At 39.3% G+C, this 23,000-nt stretch overlaps 2 protein-coding genes across 2 annotated transcripts in view; both read left to right on the top strand.

The window, feature by feature from the left end:
* The first annotated feature begins 3,050 nt into the window (after positions 1-3,050).
* Positions 3,051-7,568, top strand: SMG8 (SMG8 nonsense mediated mRNA decay factor). The gene is made up of 4 exons (XM_059996334.1): positions 3,051-4,809; positions 5,365-5,510; positions 5,787-6,659; positions 7,066-7,568. Exons 1-4 carry the CDS (start codon positions 3,051-3,053, stop codon positions 7,261-7,263), a joined length of 2,976 nt encoding a protein of 991 aa, XP_059852317.1. The 3' UTR covers positions 7,264-7,568.
* Positions 7,569-15,552: 7,984 nt separating this feature from the next.
* GDPD1 (glycerophosphodiester phosphodiesterase domain containing 1) overlaps positions 15,553-23,000 on the top strand; it is a 44,862-nt gene continuing 37,414 nt past the window's right edge. Inside the window, exon 1 of the mRNA XM_059998119.1 lies at positions 15,553-15,791. Coding sequence (XP_059854102.1) covers positions 15,650-15,791 — 142 coding nt within the window. The 5' untranslated portion in view covers positions 15,553-15,649. The remainder of the gene's footprint in view (positions 15,792-23,000) is intronic.

Here is a 23,000-nt window from a genome sequence, read left to right as displayed (position 1 = left end):
TGTACTTTTTGACCACCTTCATCCATTCCCCTCCTACCCCTCATCCACCCCACTACCCCACCCACCTCCTCATCTGACAACCACCACTTTGTTCTCTGTTTCTGTTAGGTTTTTTTTTTTTTAGATTCCACAGATAAGTGAGATCATGCATAAATGAGATAATTCTTGGTAAGGACTTAGCACAGAGCCATACACAGAGTAACTAATCTGTTTGATTTTTATTGTGATCATTTTTTGACATCCAAGTAAGAGCTCATTAAACACAAATTAATCTCATCTCTACTTTAAAGCCAGAGTATTTTTCTTAAAGTAATAAAGCTTAACTATTTGAACTTCCAGCCAGCTAAATCAAACATTGAATTAAGGCTTTCCACATTTCTTCAAGGAAGAATTTTTTTAATATTACACATTGAAGAAAGTGTTCATTGTAGAAAAGTTAGAAAATAGAGATATAAAAATAAGAGTATGTCCACCCAAAAACCTGCCTACAGACGTTTATAGGAGCTTTATTCATAATTTCCAAAACTTGGAAGCAATTAAGATGTCTTTCAGTAGGTGAATAGGTAAATAAACTGTGGTACATCCAGATAATGGAATATTATTCAGTACAAAAAAGAAATGAGCTAGCAAATCATAAAATACACGGAAGAAACTTAAATGCATATTACTAAGTGAAGGGAGCCAATCTGAAAAGGCTATGCACTGTATGTATGATTCCAACTGTATGACGTTCTGGTAAAGACAAAACTGTGGAGACAGTAAAAGATCAGTGGTAGCCAGGAGTTTGGGGGAAGGGAGAAATGAATAGGTAGAATGCATAGGATTTTTAGCGCAGTGAAACTATTCTATATGACACGTTAATGGTGGATACATATCCAAACCCAGAATGCACAACACCAAGAATAAACCCTAATGTAAACTATGAATTTGGGAGTGATAATCATGTGTCAAAGTAGTTTCAGAGATTGTAACAGATGTACCACTCTGCAGCCCAGTGTTGATAGTAAAGGGACCTATGACTGTGTAGGGGCAAAGGGTATATGGGAACTCTGTACTTTGTGCTCAATCTCACTATGACCCTAAAACTGCTCTAAAAAAAAATCCATTTTTTTAAAAAGCAGGGAAACAAGAAGTAAAGAAAAAAATTAAACAAATCCTAACACATTTTAAACATTTTGGTATATATTCTTCTGAGTTTGATAATATTTTATTGTTGTTGTATTCCATAAACCTTTGAAAATCCCTGCCTTTTTTTTTCCATTGATACGAGTCAAGAAAGAAATCTGTTCACCTTGCTTTGAAAGATGTTTTTAAAGTGGTGCTTCTCAAACTATAAAGTGTGTACAAATCATTAGGATTTATTGAAATTCATGTTCTGATTAGTAGGTCTGGGGTGGGGACTAAGATTCTGCATTTCTAAAAAGCTCCTTCTTTGGGCTGCAGACTAATCCTTCTATAGCAAGTTTCTGGAGCTTAAAGTGAAACAGTTTCCTACTTTTAGAAGAGTGATTTGACACTCTTTTTTGTGGAATTTTTTTATTCCTTGAACTGCAAACTAACTGCTTCCAAGATGCTCGACCTTGCTAATTATTAGAGAAATGCAAACCCAAAACTACAATGAGGTTATCACCTCTCACCGGTCAGAATGGCCATCATCAAAAAGTCTACAAATAATAAATGCTACAGAGGATGTGGGGAAAAGGAAACACTCCTACACTGTTGGTCAAAATGTAAATTGGTGCAGCCATTATGGAAAATAGTATGGAGGTTCCTTTAAAAAAACTAAAAATAGACTTACCATATGATCCAGCAATCCCACTCCTGGGCACATACCTGGAAAAGATGAAAACTCTAATTTGAAAAGATACATGCACCCCAATTGCACTATTTACAATAGCCAGGACATGAAAGCAACCTAAGTGTCCATCAACAGATGAATGAATAAAGAAGATGAGGCATATATAATATCATATATATGTGACATATATATGACATACACACACACACATAATGGAATATTACTTGGCTATAAAAAAGAATAAAATATTGCCATTTGCAGCAACATGGATGGACCTAGAGATTATCATACTGAGTGAAGTAAGCCAGATAGAGAAAGACAAATATTATATCACTTATATGTGGAATCCAAAAAAAACACAAAAATGAACTTATTTACAAAACAGAAATAGACTCTCAGACATAGAAAACAAACTTATGGTTACCAAAGGGAAAAAAGGAGGGGGGGTAAATTAGGAGTATGGGATTAAGAGATACACAGCACTATATATAAGATAGATAAATAACAAGGATTTACTGTATAGCACAGAGAACTATACTCAATATCTTGTAATAACCTATTATGGAAAAGCATCAGGAAAAAGTATGTATAACTGAATCACTTTGATGTACACCTGAAACTAATGCAACATTGTAAATCAACTATACTTCAATAAAAATAAAATAAAATCACTACTGGTAGTGAAAAAAAAGTTGGAGGTGAGATGAGTGGGTGGGTGAGTAGTTGTTTGTCAGAAAGAAAATACGATGTAGAAAGGATTAAGAGGTTAATGTGGTGAGGACAATAAACCTGTTGTAGATGCTCTATAAATATTTGACAAGAATTAAATCTAGCACAGTGTGAATATAATTCCTTTTCAAAACTACTTACTTCTGCCTTTATCTTGCATGTAATGTCATTTTAGATTGTCACAAACACAGCTCTCCTTTTCACTAAAATGATTTTGTAACTTTTAACATTCATTAAACGTTTTGTCTATCAAGAAGAACAAACAAAAAAAACCCTAACTGCTTCTAAATGTCTTTCTGATATTTCAATTCCTACAGTCTCCGGTTAAGGAAAATCTTAAATCAGCTGTGCTGTAGGACTAGGTAAAACCTTGGTGAAAAACTATGACAGGAGAAGCGAGAGGCGGAACCTAAAGTGAAAGGAAAGCAGGAACTGAAGAAGCGGAGGAGGGATTTCAAACTTGGACGAGAGCCGGTTCTGTTTACCGGAGGGACCGGAAGAACGCTAGAGTAGTCTCCGCACCATGGCGGGTCCTGTCAGTTTGAGAGAGCTTTTAATGGGCGCTTCAGCCTGGACAGGCTCTGAAAGTCCCGAGGGGTCCCCTACAGAGGGTGGTGGGAGCGCGGCTGGCGGACCGGAGCCTCCTTGGCGGGAGGATGAGATCTGCGTGGTGGGAATCTTCGGCAAGACGGCTCTGCGCCTGAATTCCGAGAAGTTTTCACTTGTGAACACCGTGTGCGACCGGCAGGTTTTCCCCCTATTTCGCCGCCAAGATCCTGGAGACTCGGGGCCTGGAATCAGGACCGAGGCTGGGGTCGTCGGGGAGGCTGGTGGAGCCGGGGTCCCTGGCGCCGGGTCCGGGGATCCAGTTCGGGGAGGTGTAGCTGTCGCGGAAGGGAACCGAACTGAGCCAGGTTCCCAGGACTACAGCCTTCTGCAAGCCTATTACAACCAGGAAAGCAAAGTTCTGTATCTTCTTTTAACTTCCATCTGTGACAATTCCCAGCTTCTCCGGGCTTGTCGGGCCCTTCAGAGCGGGGAAGCTGGAGGTGGCCTCCCTTTACCTCATGCGGAAGCGCACGAGTTCTGGAAGCATCAAGAGAAACTGCAGTGCCTCAGTCTCCTTTACCTTTTCTCCGTCTGTCACATCTTGCTTCTGGTCCATCCCACTTGTTCCTTTGACATCACTTATGATCGAGTATTCAGAGCCCTGGATGGACTGAGACAGAAAGTACTGCCCCTCCTCAAAACAGCCATTAAGGATTGTCCAGTTGGCAAAGACTGGAAGCTAAACTGCAGACCTTGCCCACCTAGACTCCTTTTCCTCTTTCAACTCAATGGAGCACTCAAGGTGGAACCCCCTCGGAATCAAGACCCAGCTCATCCAGAGAAGCCCAAGAAGCATTCTCCCAAAAGGAGACTGCAGCATGCCCTGGAAGACCAGATTTATAGAATCTTCCGGAAGAGTCGTGTCTTGACTAATCAGAGTATCAACTGCCTCTTTACTGTGCCGGCCAATCAGGCGTTTGTGTACATAGTTCCTGGAAGCCAGGAGGAGGACCCAGTAGGCATGTTGCTGGACCAACTTAGGAGTCATTGTACTGTGAAAGACCATGAATCTTTGCTGGTCCCTGCACCCCTTTCTGGGTCCAGGCGATACCAGGTGATGAGGCAGCACAGCCGACAACAGCTGTCTTTCCACACTGACACTAGCAGTTCCAGTTCTTCTGGGCAGCTAGTGGATTTCACTCTTCGGGAATTCCTATGGCAGCATGTAGAGCTAGTACTAAGCAAGAAAGGTTTTGATGACAGTGTGGGCAGGAACCCACAGCCTTCCCATTTTGAACTTCCTACTTATCAGAAGTGGATCTCAGCAGCTTCAAAACTGTATGAAGTAGCTATCGATGGGAAAGAGGAAGACCCGGGCTCTCCCACTGGGGAGCTAACGTCTAAGATTTTAAGCAGTATTAAAGTCTTGGAAGGGTTTTTGGATATTGACACAAAATTCTCAGAGAACCGGTGCCAGAAAGCTTTACCCATGGCCCATAGTGCCTACCAGTCAAATTTGCCTCATAATTACACAATGACTGTCCATAAGAATCAGCTTGCCCAGGCTCTTCGAGTGTACAGTCAACATGCTAGGGGTCCAGCCTTTCACAAATATGCCATGCAGTTACACGAGGACTGCTACAAGTTTTGGAGCAATGGCCATCAGCTCTGTGAGGAGAGGAGTTTAACTGATCAACACTGTGTACATAAATTTCACTCCTTACCTAAATCAGGTGGCCAAAATTTTCTCAGTATTTTGAAATCAAAACTTTGAGCTGTGTTTTTATTCTTGTTTTAAGAGAGTTTGTTCATTATGTTTTTAAAAAGAGGGGCCTGCAGAAATTTAGGTACATCAGATTTAAGTTTTTTCTCCTGCTGTAAAAAGAAAAATCAGCTATGACTACTAATTATGTTCTTGTATTTAAAGAATGAACCCTAGGGGATTAGTAAATGAGAACTATTAAATAATACAAAGTTTCAGGAATTTCATATTAACATTTTTACCTTTTGTTTAACTGAAATGAATATAGTGAAATGTATGGGCACTATGATGATGATAAAATTTACTTAGAGACCCTAAAAGTTTAGATTAAAAATATGTATTATGTCATGTATTTTCACTTGCTTCTGTTAGATGTGTGTAGTCAAGTTTTTGTGTTTTGGGTGGTTTTTTACTTCTCATTTCCAAAGAACTGGTTGGAGAAATTTGGGGGTTAAGGTGCAATTGAATGCAAAATAAATTTGGGTCTGCATTGTGTGTAAAATTAATAGTGACTTATATTTTCCAGGAGAAAAACCAGAGCCTGATAGAAATCCTCCTGTGCTGTATCACAATAGCCGAGCTCGATCCACTGGTGCCTGTAACTGTGGAAGGAAACAGGCACCTCGAGATGATCCCTTTGATATCAAGGCAGCTAACTATGACTTTTATCAGGTAGACTCTACATTTTTTCCTCCTCTTCTCTCTCTCTCTTTTTTATTTTTTATTTTTTTTTTGCTAACGACCATTTGAGTAAAAATATACTTTTTCAGGAGCAAAATATCTAGATAAGTAAATGTGACTTGCAGTGTGATATCTAACAAGGGAAATTTCTTTATATGTACTTATTTGCTTACCCATTAACTGTTGATCTTGCTTTTTAATGTGAAGCATGTGTTGTTTTCAGTGAAAGGTTCACAGGATTAGTTTGTTTTTTTCCTTCCTCCATAGCTTCTGGAAGAAAAATGTTGTGGAAAATTGGATCACATCAATTTCCCAGTATTTGAACCAAGTACTCCAGATCCTGCTCCTGCCAAAAACGAATCATCTCCTGCCCCTCCAGATGCAGATGCTGATAAACTTAAAGAAAAAGAACCTCAAACCCAAGGAGAGAGCACAAGCCTGAGTTTAGCTTTGAGCTTAGGCCAATCCACAGATAGTTTAGGTACCTATCCAGCTGACCCACAAGCAGGAGGAGATAATCCAGAAGTTCATGGTCAAGGAGAAGTAAAAACTGAGAAGAGACCAAACTTGGTTGATCGGCAGGCATCCACGGTTGAATATCTCCCGGGCATGCTACACTCAAATTGCCCCAAAGGTCTCCTACCTAAATTCTCCAGCTGGTCTTTGATTAAACTAGGCCCTGCTAAGTCTTATAACTTTCATACTGGTTTGGACCAACAGGGCTTCATTCCAGGAACAAACTATCTTATGCCTTGGGACATTGTCATCAGGACTAGGGCTGAAGATGAAGGAGACTTAGACACAAATTCTTGGCCTGCTCCAAATAAAGCTGTTCCTGGAAAGAGAAGTGCAGTTGTAATGGGAAGAGGAAGACGGCGAGATGACATAGCGCGAGCATTTGTGGGCTTTGAATATGAAGACTCTCGAGGACGAAGATTTATGTGCTCAGGACCTGACAAAGTAATGAAAGTAATGGGAAGTGGGCCCAAGGAATCAGCTTTAAAAGCCCTGAATAGTGATATGCCCTTATATATTCTGTCATCATCTCAGGGTAGAGGGCTAAAACCACATTATGCTCAACTTATGAGGCTTTTTGTTGTGGTTCCTGATGCTCCTTTGCAGATAATACTAATGCCTCAGGTAAGAAATATAACCCTTTTTGTCCCCAGACAAACAAAAAATGCCGATGCTTGTTTTGATTATATGAAAAAAGTACAGGGTATCAAACTAATTAAACAGGTCTTAATTTTAAATACCTCTTCTACCTAACATTGTGTTTCTTGAAAAATAGATTGTAGGTGTGTTAATCAGTTCACACCATCAATTCACGTCATCTGGTTAGAGGCAGAACTTGAAGTTAAAAATCTGTAGAAAAGCAGGATAGTATTTGAGATTATTTAATGTAATATCAGATATGATTGGAGTTAAGAATGTACACATTACCTGCTTAATCTTATGTGCTCTGTGAACTTATCCTTTGTTTAGGCACTTATCTTTCAGGTGTTTCTTATTGAAATATATTAATCATATAACCTGTGTTTTTCAGGTTCAGCCAGGCCCACCACCATGTCCAGTATTCTACCCAGAAAAACAAGAAATCACTCTCCCACCTGATGGCCTCTGGGTTTTGAGATTTCCATATGCCTACGTGACTGAGAGAGGACCTTGTTTCCCTACGAAGGAAAATGTGCAGTTGATGAGTTACAAGGTGCTCCGTGGGGTTCTTAAAGCAGTAACACAATAAGTGTTTTCCAGCCAGTACAGTCCTAAACTGGAGCTGATTTTTGGTTTTGGTGTGTATGGGGTGATTTTTGGTGTGTGATACTGTGTTTTCTTGAACATAAAATGTGTTTTGGTTACAGGAGTTCAGTATTTGGACAGTAATTGTTCCACTATTTCATGATATTGTTGATACTTATTGTAAATGGGGGTACAGCTTCCTAATAAACATTGTTTATTCTAGAAAAGGACATGAAATACATGGTTGATACCTCTACTCTCTCTTTGTTTCTGTTTCACTGTCCATAATAAAACATATTTCTATTATAACTGAATGTTGCATTATCATGTTGAGTCAAAGCTTTGTTATTGCTAAAATGTTTTAGCTGGGATTTTCCTTAAAATGCTGCTCCTGAAATTATCTTCAAATCAAGATGATCCAGGGCTTCCCTGGTGGCGCAGTGGTTAAGAATCCACCTGCCAATGCAGGGGACACAGTTTTGAGCCCTGGTCCAGAAAGATCCCACATGCCACAGAGCAACTAAGCCCGGGCGCCACAACTACTGAGCCTGAGCTCTAGAGCTCGCAAGCCACAACTGCTGAAACCCGCGTGCCTAGAGCTTGTGCTCTGCAACAAGAGAAGCCACCGCAATGAGAAGCCCATGCACCACAATGAAGAGTAGCCCCTGCTCACCGCAACTAGAGAAAGCCCGTACACAGCAACGAAGGCCCAACGCAGCCAAAAAATAAATACATTTTAAGAAAAGAAAAGGGAGAGAGAGAGAGAGAGAGGCAGAAACCACAGTATCTTTAAAAAAAAAAACGAGATGATCCAGTAGGTTATCTGGTAATTGTATGAGGACTTAATTGCAAAAATATGTCCTACTGTTTGGCTTACCGTTCTGGTACCTGAGTTACATTGTTTTGTTCTCACCATTTTATTCTTGGACTGATGAGATACCATATTTTAAATGAATGCTCTCTGAACTAAAACTTATTTATCCAGGATATTAGTACATACTTTATTCTTTGAAAATTGCTATACTATGAAACAATTTGCTAAGTGATACAAATTTTATTAATTCATATCGATGTTAACGTTCACCAGCATCAACATGGTGACACTGATATATCACTAATTAGCTAAGTGTGCAAAATAAGTTAATATGCCAGAATTCTAATGTAACTGATTATATTTTCCTGGGCACATTGATTTTGAAATGCTGAGCAAATAGAATTGGAGATTTTAGTTGCAATATATATGAAATGTAGTATTTGTTTTTATTTATTTATTTATTTATGGCTGCGTTGGGTCTTCGTTGCCGCACGCAGGCTTTCTCTAGTTGTGGAGAGCGGGGGCTACTCTTCATTGTGGTGCATGGGCTTCTCATCACGGTGGCTTCTCTTGTTTGGAGCACGGGCTCTAGGCACGTGGGCTCAGTAGTTGTGGCGCACTGGCTTAGTTGCTCCACGGCATGTAGGATCTTCCTGGACCAGGGCTCGAACCTGTGTCCCCTGCATTGGCAGGTGGATTCTTAACCACCGTGCCACCAGGGAAGTCCCATGAAATGTAGTATTTGTTTAACACATCTTGCTACCAGCTTAAAACAGTTACTTACTTAGGTTTTGATTTTTAAATCTATATAGAGAAACACATAACTGGCAGCCAATTTAAAACTGTAATTTAATTAGGTGTATTTTTATGCCTATTTACTGTAGTTTAATTAGGAAGAGAATCTGAGCCAATATGAAAGTTAGTCTATATTCTTCTTTCATCTCAGCCTTATTTTTCATTCTTTTCTTTTATATCTTTCACTCCTTTTATATCAGTTTTAAAAATCACAATTACTTTTGTATTAAGCATAGTCGTCGGTAGTTGCATTTGGGAAATATAGCTAGACTGTTCTGTAGGACATATACTAATAGTTGTATTGTTTTTTAATAGCCTCTAAGACTTGACTAACAGGTTGTGTAAGCTTGTAGGTCAGAGGAACTATAAGAAAGTAGTTTATGAGAACAGATAGATTTCAGAAGAGCAAACCTGTGTCTTTTTTTCTTTATTTCCTTTTTGATATCATTCTACATGGAACAACTTTACATTACTGCTTAAATTAGTAAGTAATTTTCCTTGATTATATTTGGTTACAGAAGCCACCTTAATTTGAATTTCTATAGCATTTTTAAATACAAAACTTTTTTTGTTTAAGTATTTACAGTGTTGTGTTAGTTCCTGGCACACAGCACAGTGATTCAGTTATACGTATATATATACATATTCTTTTTATTTTAATATACCCTTGTAGCTTATTCATTTTGTGCATAATATTTTGTTCCATCTGTTTGTTTGTTTGTTTATTTATTATTTGGCTGTGCTGGGCTGTGTTGCGGTGCGCGGGCTCCAGAGTGCACGGGCTCAGTAGTTGCGGTGCACAGGCTTAGTTGCCCAGCGACATGTGGGATCTTAGTTCCCGGACCGGGGTCAGATCCGCGTCCCCTGCATTGGAAGGCAGATTCTTAACCACTGGACCACCAGTAAAGTCCCTATATATGCATATTCTTTTTCACGTTCTTTTCCATTATGGTTTATTACAGGATATTGAATATAGTTCCCGGTGCTATACAGTAGGACCTTGTTTATCTTTTTTTTTAATTGGCCATGCCATGCGGCTTGTGGGATCTTACTTAGTTCCCCAACTAGGGGTGGAACCTGGGCCCTCAGCAGTGAAAGCACAGAGTCCTATCCACTGGACTGCCGAGGAAGTCCCTATCATTTTATATATACTAATTTGTACCTGCTAATACCAAATTCCTAATTTATTCCTCCCCCACCCCCTTTCCCCTTTGTTAGCCATAAGTTTGTTTTCTATGTCTGTGAGTCTGTTTATGTTTTGTAAATAAGTTCATTTGTGTCATATGTTGGATTTTACATGTAAGATATCATATGGTATTTGTCTTTCTCCTTCTGACTTACTTAGTAAATACAAAATTTTTATGCTATTTGTGCTTATAACTTGCTTAAGACACAATTGCAGCACTTCTTCATGCTTGTTTTTATCCATAAATAAGTTTACAGGGTGTCACATTAGAGAAATGTGGACTATGCAGGTCTGTATTGCTTACTACCTTTCTCTTTAGTCCTACAAACCTTATTTCAGCAAACTTCAAACGTGATGGTTTTTTTAAAGAAATTATATTTCTTCTGTAGCAGCATTTGCATTGTCCTTTGCTTAGTAGATTTTTTTTTGAAATATAAGCAAATGTTTCAAATTGATTCTTTTTTAAGAATCACTAGGACAGAAGGGCATTCTTTGGCTTATTGGTAAGTCTTTTGATGTGTCCTTGAAGAGTTGTATAGAATTAAAATTTTTAGGAAGTAAATCATATTTTATTCAAGAGTGCTAACTATTTAAAGGACTACTATGATAAACCTTATAAAGTAAATTACATTAATCTAATTTTTTAAATGGTTTCATACGTTGGTTTACTTAAAATTAAGACTCCCCTGCACTACTTAAACAGTGAGTTTTGTTTCTTAGTTTAAATTAAAAATTTAAAAAGACTTTAAAGGAACAGGAAAAAAATTAGAAAAATGGAACTAGAGAAGCCTGATTTATAAAAATAACAATAGCTACTGTGTACTGAATGGCACACAATAATAATAGCTATTTCTTGAATATCCTCTTGTTAGGTAATTTAGTAAGCATTTTGTATACATTGCCTCTAATCCTCAGAGCACTGCAAGATAGATATCATCCATTTTATCAGGAAATTAAAGCTTGAGGTGATTAAATAATTTGTCCCAGGTCACATAGCTAGGAAGTAACAAAGTCAGAATTTAAATTGAGCACTCTGACTTCAAAGCTGTACTCTTCCTATGTTCTGCCTTCTTAGAAAATATAAAAATAAAACCTGCGTGTCAGTTTCTCCAGCTGAATATTTTGATTCTGGTCTTAAGACTTGTGAATAGGTGAGTTTTGGGTTTTTTTTTAAGATTTATTATTTATTTACTTTATTATTTTTTTTGGCTGTGTTGGATCTTAGTTGTGGCATGCGGGATCTTCGTTGAGGCATGTGGGATCTTTTGTTGCGGCGTGTGGGTTTTTTCTCTCTCTGTAGTTGTGGTGCGTGCGTTCCAGAGCCCATGGGCTCTGTAGTTTGCGGTACGTGGGCTCTAGTTGAGGCAGATGAACTCAGTAGTTGTGGCACGTGGGCTTAGCTGCCCCGCGTGGTATCTTAGTTCCCTGACCAGGGATCAAACCCACGTCCCCTGCATTGTAAGGCGGATTCTTTACCACTGGACCACCAGGGAAGTCCCCTGGGTGAGTTTTTAATGTCAGAAAAATGAGATATGGTAGACACTCTTAGAGGACTATATGACCACAGTTGCTTATTACTTCCTTTCTCCTACAAAGTTACATGTACTTGAGGATCAAGTGACTTATTTATTTGGCTGCCGGGTCTTAGTTGCGGCACGTGGGATCTTTGTTGAGGCATGCAAACTCTTAGTTGCTGCATGTGGGATCTAGTTCCCTGACCAGGGATCGAACCCAGGCCCCCTGCATTGGGAGCGTGGAGTCTTAGCCACTTGACCACCAGGGAAGTCTCGAGTATTGAGTGACTTTTATCCTTTACATTATCCTGGCTATTTTCTCAATATAAAATCAAGACTCCTTAGTTTACAATCCCATGTAAAACAATTTTTGGTTTTGAACATACCTTTGTTGTTTTTGTAAAATGAATATGTAGTCATTGTATCTGTTATTGTTTCATAGGTTTTTTTTAAACAAAGATAAGAATAAGTTACCTGAAGTTCCACTGCTTTGCTAAATGCTCTCTGCTAACCAGTGGCAACATTTTAGTGAATATCCTTCTAAACATCTCATGCAGACAGTCACATGTGGATATGTATTCAATTTTACATAACTGCAATCATAGAATACGTCTTGTTCTGTAATCTGCTTTTTTTCACTCTACAGTATATGGTAGACATTTTTCCTGTCAATAAATGAATGTATTATTAATAGCTGCATTGTTTTCCCTTATCATGAATTATATAATCTGTCCTTTATTGTTTGATATTTAGGTTCTTTTAAATTTAGGGCTTCTATGAACGATGGAATACCAGGGTGCATACATCTTTTATTAATACTTGTGAAATTTTCTTTGCAGAATAAACTGTTAGGCCTGGGATTGATGGGTCAAGGGATATACACATTTTACGTTTTGATATATTTTGCTAAATTGCCCTGAAGAAAGTTGAACCATGCTCTAACCTAGTATCAGATTCCCACTGTTAGAGTTGAGAATCCTAATGGCAGTCTGCCAGTCTGTCTGCACACTAGCTGTTTATTGCAGCAGTTTTCTTATTTAGCATAGTATCACACTGTAATTTATGGGTTCCTTTAGAACTCTTGGGTAAATGCCTTATGGTCCCCATGATCTATGTTCCTAGTCAATTGCATCTGCTATCTAGAACCCTAATAATTTGGGCAATACAGTTGTAGATGGGGTTGAAATGACAGGTTAAGGAAACATTTGACTAGCATGAATGTTCTTTTCACTATACCGCATCCTGGATCTGCTACCTCTGATATGCTTCCAAGGACACTTTTTAAGTGGAAATTTCCTTAATGCTATCTTCTATGAAGAGCAAGATTATTTTTCAAATCTTTTATTTTTCGTAAGATCAGTACTATCTTCTCCAACCCCTTGAACTGAGTTAAGATTGATGACCTTGTTGTTATATCAGCCACTAGCTGTATAGTCTTGGGCAAACTACTTAACCTCTCCAGATATCAGTTTTCTCTTCTCAATGAAACAGGCCAGTGATTTCTTTTTTTTTTTTTTCTTTTTTTTTTTTTTGCGGTACGCGGGCCTCTCACTGTTGTGGCTTCTCCCGTTGCGGAGCACAGGCTCCGGACACGCAGGCTCAGAGGCCATGGCTCACGGGCCCAGCCGCTCTGCGGCATGTGGGATCTTCCCCGACTGGGGCACGAACCCGTATCCCCTGCATTGGCAGGCGGACTCTCAACCACTGTGCCACCAGGGAAGCCCGATTTCTTTTTTTTTTAAGTTTTTATTTTTCCTTATTTTTAACATTTTTTTGGCCATGCTGCACAGCATGCAGGATCTTAGTTTCCTGACCAGGGATGGAACCCATGCCCCATGCAGTGGAAGCCCAGAGTCTTAACCCCTGGACTATCAGGGAAGTCCCAGGCCAGTGATTTCTGATACTCTTTCTTTTCCAACATTTTCCCCCTATGATAATTGATTGCCTGTGCTAATTGCCTTTCTTGGCTTAAATAATGTCTTATTAACTTTGGAGTCTCATATATTTCCCGCAAAATATGGCCTTCATCTTGGAAGATATCTCTCATCATATAAGTGCAATTTTTTAAAAGATGCTTTTCTACTATTATACTTTCACCTGTTCTTTCATTGGTGTTAATTTTCTTGGGCCTGCACTAAGGCATGTGTGCTCCTGCTTGGTTACTTATTTTGAATAATTCTGTATACTTTCCCCAACTTTGTTGCTGAATCCTAACCACTAGGCCACCAGGGAATTCCCTAGGATACTTTCAGTGCTTTCATTTTACTTCCTTAGATCCTCAAAATACTGCTCTGAGGTTAGATATTATTATCCCCCATTTTACAGATGTGAAACTGAGGCTTAAACTAAGTGATATGCCCAGAGTCACTCAGTTTATAAATAGCATAGCTATATCTATGGGTTCTAGGGACTTCCCTGGCAGCCCAGTGCTTAAGACTCCGTGCTTTCAGTGCGGGAGGTGTGGGTTCCATCCCTGTTTGGGGAACAAAGATCCCACATGCTGTGCAGTGTGGCCAAAAAGTAAATAAATAAATCAATCTATGGGTTCTACATTTAGAGCTCTGTCTGCTACGCCACTGGTGCCTCTATAGTTGAAGGTTAAATATTCTTAGTTACATTTTTTTTCCTGGTAATATTTATCATATACATATATCTATACTAATCATAAAGTAGTCATCAAATTTAAAGTTGCTGTCAAGAGAGATTTTGGAAAAGGGAAACAGAACCATGAGCACAGCTACTCTATAGGATATAATTTGACAGCCCTAAACAGATACTTTCCTTAATTCCTAACAAGGCAGTATTTTTCAACTTGTGAGTTCCCTTTAAATGTTGTTAATTTTAAGTTTGGTTGTATGTGGAAATTTTTATACTTAGTTCTCTTCTACAAAGGCTTTATCATTTCTTTGCGTATATTGGTGTTAGACCAAGAAATAAGACTACTGTGTTGGTAAACGGATGCAAAAGTCTTTCTCTGCAACTTTTTAAAATCTAATGAAGGCCCTTGTTTTCAAGAATCCTCCAAATTTTATTTACTCTTCTTAAAGGAAGGTAAAATCTTTGGGAAGTCATTATTAACAGAATGTGTGAGTTGGAAGTTATCATTTAGTAAAAAAATTCCTCATTTTACAGATAAGAAAACAGAAGAAAGAAATTTGCTTAAGGCCAGAGTCAAGAATCACATGATTTTAAATAATCACTCTGCATTCTACTTCTGTGAGAGACCTGTTTTTCTGGCCAAAATTTCTCCCTCAGCCCTGGGTTAATTCTTTTGCACTTAAATGTGGCTCTTAGAATTAGTAGTTTGTGTGGGATGAAAGGAAATTTAGTTTCCAGTCTTCCCAAGACTTTTAAGTTATAACCTATAACCTTGTCAACGTTTCCTTATTTTAAACGGACTTGTAAGTCAACAAACATTTGACTGCCTATCGCGTACAAGGCATGAGGTTTGCATTTTAACAGTAAAATGCGAGAGGAGAGGAACCATCCCTCAAATACTTGACTGATAAACTAGTACCTTTGATGGTATGTGTGACAAAAGGGAAAATTCTCCCTTGGCTGGACAAATGAGTGTGTTTATTATTTGTTTTCAGTAAGCTTTAACTCCTCCATCGGTAAGAGTTCTTTGCATTTCTTCGACTAGGGCTAAAGACGCGCCCTGGAATCATCCCTTTTTGATGTGAACTTTCTCATTATGTCAGGCCTTCCTGAAGGCTATCCTTGAATAGCCTTTTCGGTCCGAGTGATGGCGAAGGCACTGGCGGGTTTCCAAGCATTCGACTCAACTTGCGCTGCGAGTCGGACCACAAAGCTAGGTGACAAAAGCGGGCTCTGGGACCTTCGCCGGCTCATACCCTGCAGCCTGAGCGCGCCTGCGTGTCGGAGCCCCTTTGTTGCTTGGCTGCCAGAGTCCGGCTGCGCCTGCGTGTTGGGCCGGCGCCGGCAAGTGCGCTGCACCGCTGGCACCGGCTGGGGGCGAACAGACCTCTTCAGCAGCTGCCGCCGCCGCTGCAGCCGTTGCGACCGTCTCAGCGGAGTTCAGAGGGCCAGGCGGTGGGAGACTTCCCACAGGGTGGCTGAGATGTCGTCCACCGCGGCTTTTTACCTTCTCTCCACCCTGGGAGGGTACTTGGTGACTTCCTTCTTGTTGCTCAAATACCCGACCTTGCTGCACCAGAGAAAGAAGCAACGATTCCTCAGTAAACACATCTCTCACCGCGGAGGTGAGAGGGGTCCCCAGAACCAGGTGGCGGAGGTGGGGGAGGCCCCCCACCTTGCCCCAGCACGACTAGAGCTGAGGGTCCTCCGCAAAAGGCAGGCGGGTGGAAATACGTGAGAGTTTGAGGAAGGATGGGCGTGTGTGGATAGAGGGCTACCCCGGAGGTGAAGGCAGTGTGGAGGGGAGGTCGCCTGAAGGAAGGAAAGGGGTCTTGAGACAGAGCCAAGGTGGGGACCTCTCGAGTGCGGCGATGTCAGGGGTTCTCAGAAGGAGGAAGGACCAGGGTGAGAATGAAAGGTAGATGGAGGTTTCTCGGAGGAGGGAAGGATGATGGCAAGCTACCTTCCTAGCAGTGAGGCACAAGTGGGGAGCACCGGGCCGAGCCGGGGGTACCCCGCAGTGGGGAACCGGGAACAGACTTGTTCCGAGACAGCCAGTGGCTGAGCTTGTGGGAAGATGGGGCGAACTGCTTCCAGGGCTGAGGAACTGCGTGAACCTGGAGCGTGGTGCAGCCTGGGCATCTGCAGTCCCTGGGGGCCGGTCCCAATTCACCCCTCCATCCCCCCATTCTCAGCATGATAATTGAGAAGAGGGGGAAACCGAGTCCCTGAGCCGGGGACACGTCCCAAGGTCACGGTTATAGCTTGGGCTGGACTGGGACAGAAACTGGAGCGTCCTGGTTCCCAAAGCTGCAAACCTCGCACCTGTTTTTTTTTTTTTCCAACCCCACCTTGCACCCCAGCAGTGACCGGTGGATTTCCAAAGACAAAAAGATGATTTAGTTAATGACAGGACTGTATTGTTTGACGAAAACAAAGAAGTTTCTTTTGGAACAGCGTCTTGCCAAAAGGAATGTAGATGAACCCTCTCATTTCCCAGACAGCAGGCCAAATCTTTGCCTCTTCATTATTGTGCAATAATGTCTTTATTTCATTTCACGCATGATGTATAAAATGTTGTGAGACTGGATTATTTCAATCAATTTTAGCTTGTTCTTTAGAGATGAATGTTAAACTAGGTTAAAATTGCTTGGAATTTACAGTCTAATACTTGAAATGGTAAAATTCTAGTTTACAGTCTAAAATTTGATTTAGTACCATGACTCCTTTGCTAACAAGAATTGGCCAGGAATAAGGGTTTTTTTTGTGTTTTGGGGTTTTTTTAATTTAATGAATTTATTTATTGGCTGCATTGGGTCTTTGTTGCTGCCCGTGGGCTTTCTCTAGTTGCGACAAGCGGGGAGCTACGCTTCATCGCGGTGCGCAGGCTTCTCATTGCAGTGGCTTCTCTTGTTGTGGACCACGGGCTCTAGGTGCGCGGGCTTCAGTAGTTGTGGCATGTGGGCTCAGTAGCTGTGGCACACGAGCTCTAGAGCGCAGGCTCAGTAGTTGTGGCACACAGGCTTAGTTGCTCCGCAGCATGTGGGATCTTCCCGGACCAGGGCTCGAACCCGTATCGCCTTCATTAGCAGACGGATTCTTAACCACTGCGCCACCAGGGAAGTCCCAGGAATAAGTTTTTAAATATCACAGAAGTACATTAGCATGCTCCTGTAAAATCCGTATAATTTAATCAGTTACACATAGTACTAAAGAGTGACTTCAGTGGTTATGCTAGTCTCCTACTCATGAAAAGTGTGAAAGGTTTTAAGGGATCTATCACCAGCTAAATGCCAAGTTATTTCTTATTTGGTTTACCTGTATTTTAATGGATACAAAGTTAAATTGTAGGATGACATATGACTACTAACGTGCCTTCAACCACTACAGCCAAAAAAACAACTTTTAGTGTTTGAGTTGTTGCCATAGAAGTATTTTCGATGGTAGTAGTCCTACTCGGGAGATAGTCAGTACCTTCTGCCAGTTGTGTTTACTGATTTAAAAAAAAGAAAAGTGTGCTTACTAAAAACCCAAAACAAAACTAGGTCCTCTAAAAAGCTATCTAAACGGTCGTTATGGGTGATCTAGATTTTATTTTAGAAGAAATAATCTTAACTCTGTAGGCTTGAAATACGTTTACAGTCCTAAATCACTGTAGTAAATTCCTGTGTGTTAGTGCTTAATATGCTTTTGTTGAGTATGTATGTCAAATAATACAGTTGAATCCAGGGTGATAGCGGATATATTTACTAAAAAACACTTTGTAACTCAAGATACTAAGTTTCTGGAAAATAATAGACTAGGAAGCAGTCAGCTTCTGCTTGCTTTTTATTTTTGTCTTGGACACTGATAACAGCAATCAGTGTTATCTGTGCAAACTTTTCCATGCATGTCACGAACATTTGGGCTAATTCTCTATTGCCCTAACTGCAAATACCTGATATTTCATGAAAACCAGATGTATGATCTTTCCAAGATTGAAACATTGATCATTATATATGTATAAAGTATATACGTCTGAATTGCTTTAACTTAAAACTCTTAATGTGTACTATATTATGTCTGCTATGAAAGCACTATCACCTGAGTCAGATTCTGGACCTATCACTAGTTAACCTTGGGAATAAGCCTTGATTATTATAGAAGCAATATAACCTTGCTTCTCTTTGGGTTGTTATGAGGATTAGGTGTACAGAAAGCACTTTAAACACAGTAAAATTGTTTAGAAATATAAGCATGGATACAAGGGGTCACATTTGTATTTTGCAATAGGACTTTGAGTTGAGTGAGAGAAAATGAGATCACCCTATACTTAATGTCTTAGTTTTAATGAACACTTTTGCCTTTTACTGATTGATTGTCCTTGAAAGTAGAAAATACTCTAATGTTTTAAAAATTAAGTGGTGTAGGCCTGCTTTGTTCTTACCTCATTAAAGCATACATTGTATTACATTATATTGTAATACCTGCTTCCCTTATTAGACTATGAGTTCCTCAAGGGCAGATTTTAGATTTTACTAATGCTTGGGTCTCTAGCCTCTAGTACAGATCCTAACATACACTTAAAATAATAGCTTGCTGTCTGCTAATTATCTATTGTGTGCTAGATACTTTCCATGTCTTTCTTTATCTATTTGACCAAAGAACACTTTTTGTAACTACGGTGTATTGATGAAATACCAATAGGACCAAAGATGTACCCTTTGGGTTAAATCGAGAGCAAGTCATACTCTCAAAGTCTATTTTTATAATTTCTCTATGAAATTATGAATTTTATTAATATTTTTACAATTGCATAAGTAACTCATATTCATTGTAGAAAACTTGGGAAATATAGAAATTAAAAAAGAAAAAATAGTTCCTAAAACTCACCATCCAGACATAATCTCTGTTAACATTTTGAAGTATGTCTTTTTTTTTTAATATTTATTTTTATTTATTTATTTGGCTGTCAGGTCTTAGCTGCCGTACGTGGGATCTTCGTTGCCGTGTGTGGGATCTTTTAGATGTGGCATGCGAACTCTTAGTTGTGGCATGGGGGATCTAGTTCCCTGACCAGGGATTGAACCCGGGCGCACTACACTGGGAGCGTGGAGTCTTAGCTACTGGACCACTAGGGCAGTCCCCTGAAGTGTATCCTTTAAGTACGTATTTTACTACATTTGGAATCATACCATATATACACATATTTCAAATGCCCACTGAGTTAACTAGAGTTAGGATAGCAGGGAAATAACTTTTTCATACTCCCTAAGCTATCTCTATGGGCCAATTGAATTAAGCAACAGGCTTTTAAAAAAGAGATTCATTTATTAGGGTTCGGTGGCCAAAGAATTAAAAAAAAAATCATCAACTGATAAATTCCTCACCTTACCTTTTAATCTTTCACCCTTGATTGCAAGGCAAAGTATTGCCACAATCTGGGCATTTTGCCAGATTGATTTCAGAGGTGATAAGTTTGAGGGTAAATATTGCTCATGGACACTGGCTGCTTCTGAGTCCTAAACTTTGTTTGCTCAAGGAGGAAAGTGAGGCATCAGTTTGAGTCTCAAAGTGTCACTGGAAGTATTTTGGTTTTGGTTTTGTATGAGTGTGTAAAGGGAGGGTAAAAGCAGGTGTTATCTATATTTCCCTGTATTAAAAAAATTATACATATTACAAACTTAGAAAAATTAAATATCGTTATAGAAAAAGTTGAACGTATGACAAGATAGCAAAAACCACTTATTGAAAAGAGCACACATATGGTGGTTAGTTGGTAAATGCTGCCGCTGTATCAATATACACTTTGAATATCATCCTTCTATGCTATTGATGTGTTTAATTTTTTTCTTATATCTGCAAATATATATTTCACTAATATTTTCCCCTTGAAATATAGAAACAATTCCGCAGTGTTCCAGGGATCGCATATTGAGAAATGCTCTTTTGTATATACCATCTGTAGTCCTTACAAGCTCTTCATGCTCTTATGGAAATATATAGTTTCCAAAGTGCGCTATAAATGTTGAATGAACAAGTGAATTTAGAAGTGGAGAAGGAACTTACTTTGTTGCTTGATTTACTGAATAACAACTCCATTTTAAGTTGATATAAGGTTATGTCTTCAAACATTAAAATATGTTTTATTTGCACTAAGCTATCTTTTCCAATATCAGAAAAATTTTAATTTGGAAGTTGTTCTTTTGTGGCTGGTGCACATTGTCATATTTGTCATTGGTTTTATAAACATCACACACACACACACATATAGCATGTATACAAAAGATGTTAATGATAGTGGTCATTGGAGGATAACTGTAAAACAAGTGTACAATGTTTGTTGAATGTTTATTGGTATATAAAACATTTGGGAGGTAAAAAGGAAGCTGACCAGACATTTCTTTCCTTTACAGCATTTAAATCTAGTTAAAGATACAAAAGAGAATGTTTCCTTTACTTTTCCTATCCTAACAGAAATTAACCAATCACAAAGTAATTATGAGGTACTATTAAGAGAGGAAAGTTAATATAGAATGAAAAATTGGGAAATATAGCTTTGTATAGTATTAGGAAGTGAAGCTTTCTCAAAGAAGTGAAAAATGAGAACTGGCGGAGAGGGAGGCAGGGGGACATAAGCAGAGAAATTATGAACAAATTATAGTAGGACAGCATGTCAAATCTATGATACTCATCCTCATCCACATTTCATAATTAACTTCATAACTAATTAACAAACTTTTGTTTACATGTTGAATGGTTATTTGCAAAGCCAGGCATTAACCTGCTTATTGAGGAAAAAGAAAAATTAACGGCAGGTGTGCTTTATGAATGATATGATGATAATTGAAAGGAGAAGGAATTCAAACCATTTCGTGAGAGAAGAGCTATCACCAAATAATTCTTTGGAGAGGAATGGCATACTTTTAAATTAGTCTACTTTTAAATTAGTCCCTTAGTTACTCTCGGGGCTTTCACCATATGAATCTTAACAAGTAATTTGTGGGTATTATCATTGTGGGATTTATCTTCAAGCTTTACAAACAAGTGTAAGAATATGGAAATAAGGACCAATACAAGTAACTTATCTGTAAAACTGAAATAAGGAGAAATATGAATGGAAGCATAGAAACTGCAGCATAGTTAGTGGTAAAAAGGGTGGGATCTGAAGTCATACTGCTTATGCTCGAAATTCAGTTCCCCTTGTTGGCTATGTGATCTTACCCAATTTTATTTCCGGAGAGGCCAGAAATCTTGCCATGGTTGTGGGCATTTTAATGAAATAATATATAGAGTGCTAAGCACAGTATCTAGCTTCTATTAATTATTAATATCTTGACCACCTTTTCAATATTTTATTTTATTTAGTACTGGCTATTAATTTTATAAAGTAGATCAAAGATCTTAATAATGCTTGCATGCTTAAGCTCTTAGGTTTAAATGAATTACAAATAAAATTAATATGGAAAGGAGACATAAAAGACAAACAGGTAGACTTTGAATGTAAATATTAGTAGTAAAAATTATATTAACTGTGGGGAAATTTATTTCAGATTTCTGAATCTCTATTTTATATTTTTCCTAACTCCTTTTCCTCAAAACAAAAAGAGCCAACTATAAGTATCTTTTGAACTTTTTATTATGGAACATTTTAATCATATACAAAAGTAGTAAGACTCTATCACTCAGATACAACTAATTATCAACTCATGCCCAATGTTGTTTCATCTGTATCCCTGCCCATTCTTCTCACCTGTACTATTTTGAAACAAATATCATATCGTTTCAAACTTAATAAATATTTGTTGAACACTGTTTTGCGGAATATTCTTACACATGTATATTACAAAGCCCTTGCTATTGAAATTTGAGAAGGCTTACTTTCCCATCCCAACTTTGGAACCAACTTAGAAATAAAATGCATGCAACAGAAAGATAGAGGTATGGGACTTCCCTGGCAGTCCAGTGGTTAAGACTCTGTGCTTCCACTGCAAGGGACTCAGGGAACTAAGATCCTGCATGCTGCGCTGAGCAGAAATTTTGTTCCTTCTGAGGGTGGGCCACTCCAAATTAAGGGGACTATGAAGGGCTGAGTCACAGATGGACGGACAGCTCTTTCTCCTACGTGGCTTCTGCTCCCATGGGGAGGAGTATATGAGGGAATAAAGAAGGGTTAAAAGTGTTCCTTCCATTCTTTTCCCTCCTTGCGGACTAGAGTGGAATTTTCCTTCACTAGGTGGGAACAGGTAGCTGGGGATAGATGTTCCTCTCAATACTTGCCTTCAAAAAGCCTTCTAGGGCTTCCCTGGTGGCGCAGTGGTTGAGAGTCCGCCTGCCAATGCAGGGGACACGGGTTCGTGCCCCAGTCCGGGAAGATCCCACATGCCGCGGAGCGGCTGGGCCCGTGAGCCATGACCGCTGAGCCTGCGCGTCCGGAGCCTGTGCTCCGCAACGGGAGAAGCCACAACAGTGAGAGGCCCGCGTACCACAAAAAAAAAAAAAGCCGCCTCAGGGTTTAAGTGGTGTACCAGAATATAAAAAACATAGGACTTAGAAATAAAGGCTTTTTGAACAAACATTTAGGCATAGCATACATGTGGTAGCACTAACCTTAAGTGTACAGCTTAATATCTTTTTTAATATATGTGTACATCCAGGTAGCCATTTACTCAGATCAAGATATAGAACATTTCTAGAATCCCATAAGATTCCCTTGGTTCCCTTCCCAGTCTATCCTTCTCCATCCCCAGAGGTGACCACTCCTCTGACTTTTCTGATCATTGAATTTTTTAAAAATTTATTTTATTTTTGGCTGCGTTGGGTCTTGGTTGCTGTGCGCAGGCTTTCTCTAGTTG

This window comes from Delphinus delphis, chromosome 19, assembly GCF_949987515.2.
Source record: "Delphinus delphis chromosome 19, mDelDel1.2, whole genome shotgun sequence".
Taxonomy (NCBI): domain Eukaryota; kingdom Metazoa; phylum Chordata; class Mammalia; order Artiodactyla; family Delphinidae; genus Delphinus; species Delphinus delphis.
The sequence above is the reverse complement of the archived record's forward strand: the minus strand, read 5'-3'. Positions and strand labels throughout refer to the sequence as shown.

Excerpts from the sequence above, each read along its gene's own strand:
- SMG8 (XM_059996334.1), top strand. The coding sequence starts at position 3,051 with ATGGCGGGTCCTGTCAGTTTGAGAGAGCTTTTAATGGGCGCTTCAGCC. Across the intron at positions 4,810-5,364 it reads TCACTCCTTACCTAAATCAG|GAGAAAAACCAGAGCCTGAT; the intron begins GTGGCCAAAATT and ends TATATTTTCCAG. Across the intron at positions 5,511-5,786 it reads CTAACTATGACTTTTATCAG|CTTCTGGAAGAAAAATGTTG; the intron begins GTAGACTCTACA and ends CTTCCTCCATAG.